The sequence below is a fragment of the Lottia gigantea genome, assembly GCF_000327385.1.
Source record: "Lottia gigantea unplaced genomic scaffold LOTGIsca_26, whole genome shotgun sequence".
Taxonomy (NCBI): Eukaryota; Metazoa; Mollusca; class Gastropoda; family Lottiidae; genus Lottia; species Lottia gigantea.
Genome location: NW_008708797.1, coordinates 949,770 through 959,460, shown reverse-complemented (window position 1 = coordinate 959,460; position 9,691 = coordinate 949,770). Strand labels below are relative to the sequence as shown.

General features: G+C 30.5%; 2 protein-coding genes across 2 annotated transcripts; one reads left to right on the top strand and one right to left on the bottom strand.

The window, feature by feature from the left end:
- Nucleotides 1–1,369: 1,369 nt before the first annotated feature.
- On the top strand, nt 1,370–1,986 carry LOTGIDRAFT_117571 (hypothetical protein; the record flags this gene model as incomplete). The annotated part of the gene is made up of 2 exons (XM_009055959.1): nt 1,370–1,551; nt 1,812–1,986. 2 exons carry the CDS (start codon nt 1,370–1,372, stop codon nt 1,984–1,986), a joined length of 357 nt encoding a protein of 118 aa, XP_009054207.1.
- A 4,229-nt stretch (nt 1,987–6,215) lies between these two features.
- On the bottom strand, nt 6,216–9,380 carry LOTGIDRAFT_232144 (hypothetical protein; the record flags this gene model as incomplete). Its single annotated transcript, XM_009055958.1, has 4 exons — nt 6,216–7,483; nt 8,214–8,329; nt 8,585–8,764; nt 9,115–9,380. The coding sequence occupies 4 exons, from the start codon at nt 9,375–9,377 to the stop codon at nt 7,437–7,439; spliced, it is 606 nt and encodes a 201-aa protein (XP_009054206.1). The 3' UTR covers nt 6,216–7,436.
- Between the last annotated feature and the right edge of the window lie 311 nt (nt 9,381–9,691).

The window sequence follows — 9,691 nt, the reverse complement described above, 5'->3', positions numbered from 1 at the left end:
TCTGTCCAAATAGCTATCAGAGGCTGGAATAGAGACAGGTGTTTCAGACTATATTTTAAATGTTGAGAGGTATGGTTAAATGACTAAATACCAGTATTATTCTCTTGACCAGAATCAGGTGCCAGCGGTTACAAAACTACATTAAATCAACTTACACAGTCCCAGCAATGAAAAATATAGTTCTCAAGCAGATCACAGGCACCAAACATTCAGTTTATACAGCTGCTCCTGCTAGTTTGCACCTTACTCCGCATGTTACTTAAGCAACAGTGGATTATCTAATATTACACCTAGTTTTTGAGTGATACACCCTGCACTGAACTCATAGCTTTATATATGTAGTCAGCAACCAATATTTTGAAAAAGCTTATTTTAGTATTACAATCAATGATTAAAATTCTATAAAGGCTCAACAAATCACAAATTAATATATCTATAGGATCATGTAGTGTTAGACAATATTGTTAAAGGGGTGTTCAGCCTTTTTGTAAAAAGTTTTCATTATCAAAAATATTGTAAATTATACCTGTAAATATTTCTAAAATATGCTATTTGTATCTATATACCGGTATCTTCTTGCTCAAACTGAATTTGTTAATTAAAATGGAGAGTACTAATTATTAATAATGCAGTTGGACCTAGATTGGTGTTTGGCTCTATAATGGCTCAATATTATCAGTTGAAACCTTCAGAATATGTAGGAGACATATTTCTCTACAACTGAGCCTTTATTTTACTCAGATTCGTTCACTAGTTTTTTAACAGCTTCCAAAAAAGCTTAACAAAGTTAAAAACCTTACAGTACGTTATGTTTTAAAATATTTTTGATGTTTAAGACTTAAGCCTATCATGTGAGTGAGGTGGCTGCCCTTGTATTTGAGTGTGCCAGGTTTTAGCCTATATTTTATGAAGACTCATTGAAATATAGCAGTTCCAATTCTGCAAGATTTGTGCGATGGGCCATAGTTGTTGATCGAAAATGTCTTATATAAGTGTAGATTTTAAAAAAGGGTTGAAAGATGTATGTGCCAGATTTTAACCTAGATCTTGTGAAAAGTTATTTGATTCCCTTTTGAAATAAATAAGACTGAATATATTAAGACTAATGTGGATACAATTTGATTCTGTTGTATTGTCAAGATTCCTCCCCCACCCCATCATTCCTTCAGGCATCGTTCTTTTTGTTGAATTTATCAATATCCTATATTTATTCTATCCTTTATCAATTTTCAGATTGTTCAATTTACCAGTGTTAAGAAATGTGGAAATATAGCTAAATAACATTGGGTATATAATTGAAAGTGTTATCAATGATATGAATTATCGCTATATCACAAACAACATTTCAGATACAGTGAAAAATATGGAAATGCCTGATATAACCTTTATAAATTTAGTGAATTGGGTGGCTGCCTCAGCTATGATATTCGGTGGTGTGGTTCCCTTCATACCTCAATATCTAGATATTAGAAAAAGTAGAAATGCTGATGGTTTCTCACTATTTGTGTGCCTTACTTTGTTGATAGCCAACATATTGAGAATCATGTTCTGGTAAGTTTAGTTTTATTATACAGTTAGCTTGAAAGAACTCACTCTTATTACTGTGTAGCCATTAAATTCAATAAGGCTCTTTTTTTTCTTTTTCTTTTAAGTATACTACAGCATTTTTATGTCACTATGTGAAGATATTCCATGTTCATTCTTACAAGATATATTTTAACTGAGAAAAATAACGATCAATCATGTTGCCTATACTACTTCTATATCCAGAAAGTGATTCCATCTGAGTTTATATAATTTGTTTTTCTCAGGTTTGGTAAACATTTTGAGTTACCGTTATTAGCTCAAAGTTTTATTATGGTAGTGACTATGATGGCTTTAGTGGAATTGTGTGTTCGTGTCAAAAGAGAAACTGAAATAGTTAGTGCCAAACAAAGAAGGTTTTTGGGTAAGTCTAAATATTTCCAATTGAAATTAAGAAAATAAGACAGAAAATAATTTTGAGCAGCTCTTGATAAGGATTATGTTAGATATAAATGGGTAGCAGTTAATGAATTAAGTTTAAGGTGAAACACCTTCGGATTGAACAAATTCAATAGCTACTTATTTTTCCCTGAACTGACCAGAATCTTTTTAAAGCTTTCATGAAATAAGACGTCCTTTCTCAAAAACTTACACAAATGGACTTAAGTAGAATCAATGTGAATCAACCCAAACAGGTCCACATCTGCTCTACCCATACAGGTCTACATCTGCACTACTCATACAGGTCTACTGCTCTAAATCTATTCCAGTGATTTTTCTTACATTCACTGTGATCAAAGTTTTTGAGGTCTTCAAAAGTTCAGCTATTACAAACTTCATCTTATGCCTTGACTGCAATAACCACATTTATTGTATTACAGAAATTTGTAAATGCAGCGATTTGGTTGGATTGTATGCTTGCAAATTGAACCAATCAGAGCCCTTGAGAGAAAGTCTGTAAACAATAAGCCATGGTTTTTTACAGTCGAGGGCTATGATTTGCTGTATTGCAATCCAAACAATAGGCTGCATTCTGTGACTTAAGAAAGGTGGCTATTGCAGTTAAGGTATAAGACTAAGTTTGTAATAGATTGAGTTATTACAATAGAGGTTCTGTCCACAAATTCCAGTGTTTAACTATTATTACATTTATATCTTTGTCCGACACGATATGTTAATGTTAGACAAGAATAACCTTAATCTTTCATGTTCTATTACTATAATCTTATTTTTTCTTTCTTAGATTCTAAATCCCATACATTTCTTGGTATGTACATATATGTACTCTCTTTTCATGAAAACCCATTTTTGCTTTTTGTTGTGAATTCTAATAGACATGTATAGAAAAATTGATTGCATGTATACTGAAATTTACTTGAATATTGTTATGAATTAATTAATAAAAGCATGGCTATTTTACAGTGTCCTCCCCTCTGTCAATGTTCCTTTCATCAATCATTTAAAAATGAGCTTTTCCCTATACTATTGTTATGAAAATGTACAAAAATCTTGGATTCTTGTGAAGCTATGCTGGTAATCAAATGAATGTAGGTTTTATGCTTATATATATATATATATATTATATTAAGCATGTTTTTGAAGATTTGGAGCAGTTGCATTGACCACCTGACAATTTCTATTTATTTTTTGACTCAATCTGAATAACAAAATGAAGTGTTTATACTTAATTAAGTCTTAATGATAAGCTATAAAATTGAGAACTTAACATGTAATGAATTTCACAAGGAAAAAATGCCTAATTTTTGGCAATTAGGTTTGATTCAGTAGATTTTTTATACGTATTTTTTTGATAATTCCATTTTGAAAACAATATGTTAGTTGTTGCTGATTTTGATGTGGCAAAAACAGTTGCAATCTTATTTGGGGTTGAGCCACATCAAAAATCTGTCTTTAATCTGTGCATTTTGTTTTGATAAAATTATTCAAGTAAAAGTTTAATAAAAATAAGATGAAAATGTTATTTGATGCACTGCTTGAGCATGATAGTTTCAGAAAAGGTTAAAATTTTTGTATTAGCCATTGAGTTATTTTGTACAATATATGCTTGATAATGCTTTTAATTTACCATATCGCATGTATGGTTTATATTTTGTGTCTATTTGACTTATGAAATTTGCAATTGTTTCAAAAAAAAGACCCCAAAAAACAAATGTTTGGTTCATTGAAATTTTTTTTAACAAACTGCATCTCAAAGCTTGTAATTATTTCAGTGAAGTAAAGCAACAGTTTACTCAGATAGATCCATTGATGATTACACGATGAAAGTTGTATGTGTAAAATTCATATCATTTTAGTTCTTGTACTGATATTCAAAGTAATCATCAGTTAGTGATTTAAATCTTGACAAGCTTACTAATATTTTTTTTATGCATTTTTTTCTTCAGATTTTGATTTGTCATATTTTTGGAAATGGTATGATTTTTTAAGTTATGTTGAATTTATGGTAACATTTACACTACTTGTGGGTGTTATGACATATATATTTTTAAATAACACAATATATGTAGAATTAATAGGATTTTTAGCTGTATTTGCTGAAGCTATGCTAGGTAGTCCACAATTTTATAGAAATCATCAAAATAAGTCCACTGCAGGAATGAGGTAAGCTATAAATAGCTCTCTATAAATAATAACTGTTGGAATTTATATTTGAATGCGTTTTAATTAAATTCTCCAGACCAATTCATATTGGTCAATAGATTATTAATGCTGTTTATACAACAGCACATTAATATAGTCGTTGCCCCTGTCTGTCTGTTTATCCACATTTGTTGCAGACACGATAAAGAGGTGGTTTCTTATTAGATTTTGATCAAAATTTGGTGTGAATGTTTAATATCATTTAAGGATGAAGCCTATTGAAAATCAGACAAATCCAAAAATATTTGATAAGAGTTAACGTCCTTGCTCTTGAAAATGCGTTGAAATTCTTAATTATTTCCAAATGATGTACCCTATAGATATTCAACAAATCTAAAAAGTATTTAATGAGTTATTGCCCTTGCTCTTGAAATCTCGTTCAGGGCACATTTAAAGATTTTAAAGAAACTTGGTGGAATCACCCAATGATGAACCCTAAAAAAGCTAAAAATAGAAAAATATTTGATATGGGTTCTTAAAAACATGTTCAATATTATGATGATTATATTATGATGATTATCTCTTTTCACTTCCGTTCTCTTATACCATTATTTTAATATGGTGACACATTAATGATTATTATGTATGGTGTGATATGTATGATTTACATAATATGTGTTATTTCTTCTTGGCCCTTTTATTCATGTCATTTTATATTCTTTTTTGCAGTATTCAAATGGTTGGTTTTTGGACTTGTGGTGATGTGTTTAAAACTGTATATTTTATATTAAGGAATTCACCAGCTCAATTTTGGATCTGTGGAATGTTACAAGTTTCTATAGACATTGCCATTTTATTACAAGTTTATTGTTATAGCAAAACTCAGGTTGTTCATAAACCAGCTCAGAGCTAGTCCCCATTTCTTTATATTATTCTTATATTATAGTTAAAAAAAGCCATGGGGGTTTCTCAGCTCCTAATCTCCACATTTCTCTCTGGTACTTTTATTTTTTAAGGGCAGAAAATAGAAATTTTACTGTTTTAGGTAAGGTATAGTTAGAAATTGTATGGTTGATGTAATGTTGATTTTTATACCCCCACACATAGTTTGGGCATATATTGTAATCACCCTGTCGGTCCGTCGGTTCACATTTGGCTTGTGTTCACTCTACCGAAATGTTATTTACAACCCTATAAGTTATAATGTGCAACTTTTGCTAACAATTCTTTATGGATTCTTTCAATTTTAATATGCTCACACTTAATATTTTATTATGAAGATACTTGCAAATGAACTTAAGAAATTCACTCTATTAGCTATATAGTACAACTTGTGCATACTCTACAGACAATAATTTCACAATGTATGCCCACAGTAGATTGGAAGCATATTGTCGTCCATCTGTCTGTCAATAGAAAACAGCCATGATGCGATACAATAAAGTTTGCTCAAAATTTTCTATAGACTAAACACAAACCAAATATGAAAAGACAACAAACTGATTTGTACTTGCAATTGGTGGGCATATGTCAGCTTGCTTCGCAAGTCTATATTTTTGAGATGTTAAATTAATAATTCATCTTATGTTAATTTATGTTTATACGAATTGAACTCACCTTAAATTCATGGCTGTTCATTTAGCGTTTTTACACTTTCTCATCAAATTCATATTTATTTGTAAATTTTTAAGGTGTGAATGAAAAATGAACAAAAACTCATTTTGCTAGAAATCTCAAAATTATTTTGCTAGATTTTATTTGTGGAACCAAGGGTTTTTCAATAAAATCGTGCTACAAGATTTTTTCTGGTGCGTGATAAGAACACTGACGACAAAAGGTGATGGGAAAATATTTTGAGAAACAGGGTCTAGAGTAACAAATAAAGAGTATAGTAATTCTGTGAATACTTGAAAAATTGGTATTATTCTTCAATTAGAAAATTGACATGGGTATATTTCTTCCATTCATTTGATATTATTATTCCTTATTATTTCCAGTTCATAAATAATGATATTATCTGATACTGCTAAAAGTGTCATCTATATATATCAAGTTAACCAACATAAAATAATAATTTAACAATGTGTCCTCTTATTTGCATTATTTATTTATATATAAATATTTGATGATCGAATAACATTGGTATTCCATTAGGTGACTTAAACAAATGTGGAGTCAAAATCTAGCTACACCAAGTGGATTTGAGTTCATTTAGCCTTCTACTTTCACATGTCTTTTGATTAAGAATGTGTGGATAATTCCTGTAGTATGTTTTTGTTGGATTGTAATAGAACCAAATGTTCTATATCAGATCTAAAAAATGTATGTATAGCTCAAAATCAGCTGAAAGAGCAAAATATTCAAATGACTTTACTCATTAAGCACACAATTCATATTATTTTGTGTATTTTTCACATTAGTTATTAAGGTTTCAGTCCTTCAGATACATCTGAATAGTTCTATATTCATGTATGTTTGCTAAGTGAATGATAATTGCAGGCCAAAAGCTTCTGTCAGGGAGTCATTTAATGACAACAGTTTATTTTATGTCTCGTTTTTCTTTGTAGCTTGTAATTGGGAGATCTATACTGTCTGAATATCAGTTCTTTACTAAAAGGGCTAAACCGGTTTTTTTTTGGTGGTCTTGATCCTGAAATACATAATCCTTCATGCCAACATGTAGAGGAAGATGCCCTTTACCTTTTAATGAAAGTTTCAACATGAAAAATCCAAGTGTTAAGTCACAATCCATAAAATAATTCTTTAACTGTTATATAAGTATTTAAATATCGTGGCAACCAAAACCTTTTGCGGATGTCCGTATTCTCAGAATTCCTTCCCAAAAGACGCTAAGAAACCATTCACGAGAAAACACTGGCTTCATATCAATTATAATAGGAAATTTGATGTTTTAAATGATTCCTCAGTGGCCAGGTAAAAAAAAGGGTTTAGATATCGTTTCAGGCATAATTAGCAATTAGGGTGATTGATTAGTGTAATTCTTCACCTGAAAAATAAACCAGTCTATCCCTTTAAATTCAATTAATTGTTTGACTAAAACATCAGTTAATATAATTGTCTTGGATGTTAATTAGTTTCCCTGTAATTAATAATCACTTTGTGTGTCATTTTTCATTGTAATTATTTGTTGAAATTATTAAACTGATTTTATCTGATCTTTGTCTTTTGCCCTTCTTATCTTAGACACCACACAATCTCATTGAGGATTATCTCTTATTGTCATGCATATTAATCAAGATTGAACCACAGAGGATATCTTCATCAATATCATCCAATAGGACATATTGATGCTAGGAAATCTTCTCTTGTATAAATTGTGATGTATAACATAGGTAATCTAAAATACAAACGAATGATAAAATGTTAATCATGAGAATAAGGTTATTTGTAGGATATAGTGTGGATAACTTCTTTCTTTTGGGCTAGAGATCAGAATCACTTTTAATATCATGAAAAAGAAAACAATAAAACTTTATCATATTATTATTTATCAATGTCTGTGAAATAAAAAAGATAGCTTGCCAGGCAAGGTAACATACGCCCACTGGCAGCTGTCAGAAATGATAAAACAGTCTTTAGTGACTAAAGTACGAATTTTCTCATATTAAAGAAATTTGATTGAAATCTGTAGTCTCTATTGTGCTCAATGAACAATTTTGAAGCATTTTTATCTAAGTCAAGGGCTATAACTCAAAAGCTGTTAATCGAAAAAATCATCAAGTTCAAACTTGTCCATCTCATCAATATAAATCATCACATCAAATTTCATTAAAATCAGTTGAAAACTGTAGACTCTTATGTGTTTACAAAGAAATTTGACACTTTTTTCCAAAGTCAAGGGAAATAACTCAAAAAATGTTCGAAAGATCGTCACTTCGAACTTGACCAAGACCTCATCAATATACCTTATCACACCAAGTTTCATTAAAATCAGATGAAAACTGAAGTCTCTATTGTGTTCACAAGAAATGTTGACGGACCAACGGACCGACGGACAAGGGCGACCGCAATATAGGTCCACATTTCCATGTGGGCGTATGAAAATAACATGTCTATCAATGACTTACCCTTGATGTTATGTATTAGGTTATGTTCATTGTTTTGCCACAATGATAGTAAATTATCTGATGTTATCGTATTTGATAACATCATTTCTTCCACTATAAACTTTTTACAGTGATACCTAAATTGTTAATAATGGAAAATAACTAGGTTTCAAATCAATAATCTGGAGTAAAAAAAAAAACTGTATAGCAGCCTGGTTTTGAGTGATGTCTTGGTGTTGCTTAAAAAGTAATCAAATTAATTTTCAAATTCACTGCAAAGATATGACCAACCAGATCCATTAGGGATGTGAGCAAAAAGGTCCATGAGGGATTTTGTTCCAATCAATCTTATTGCTCCTCAATCAAATATTTGGGATTAATTACAAGGATACTGTTGATATAATGATTGTTCTATATCATATAAATATTCTATCATCTGTGATAGTGTAGGATAAACAATATTACATCTTGTCATTATCTCCAGGTTTAACTCTGTTTTATTATTATTATATATCTTCATCACATTATGATATTGTTGTGACACTTTAGAATGACATTCTTTATACTCATCACTGAAATTATAAATCAGTCATTATTAATGCCAGAATACTTTATTCAATGACAACTTCCATTATTTCAATTACTGCAATAGTTGTTAAAGCATGAAAGAGCCATCACTCTTATGTGATTGGATTGGAAAACTGGGCATTTCTTGGTTTATATTCCTCATAGCCTACAGTTTATTTGTTCATTACATGCTAATCCTACAGTAGATCACTGTCTTCAATAGCCCACAGGGTGCGGAAAAGTAGAACGTAAAACTCCATTCATTTCATTTCATTTACAGTAGATCATTAGTCTATCAGTGTCAAACAGATTTTTCAGAAATTTTATACCGTAACAATAAATTATCCATACTCACAGTTTTGGTAACATTTCACATAATTTTTCATCTATATCTTCAATAATTTTATGCTGTAATTTATTTATAAGGTCATGGCATATTGCATGAAATGGTATTTCTAATGAGGTGGTGTTGACACAGTGTTCATATTGTTCTAACCTATTACATAATGACTTGATAATTGTCTCACATTCTATATTAGTATTTGTCCATTCTTTACATATCTGATTCACAACATCAAATGATTTCTGTAGAGCAGATTTCATCTTTAATTCTGCCATTTTCTAACAAAAAAATAACTAAAAAATTTAGGTGTAAATTACAGCAGGCTAACAATAGACTGTCAGACAAGATGGACTGGGTAATGCTCTATTAGTTTTTATATTTCAACTTATATGAGTTAAATGGATTATGGAACATACCAACCAAAGACTCGGAGACAGAGGTACCAGACCAAAATCAAGTTTGTTCAATCAAAGATGCCACTGCAGACTAGGCTACAGGCAAAATAATCTTGAATAGACCAAAAGTATGACTATGACTAGCCTATTACTAAAGAAGAGATTACAAGGAGAAAAGTGGGTTAATTTGACAA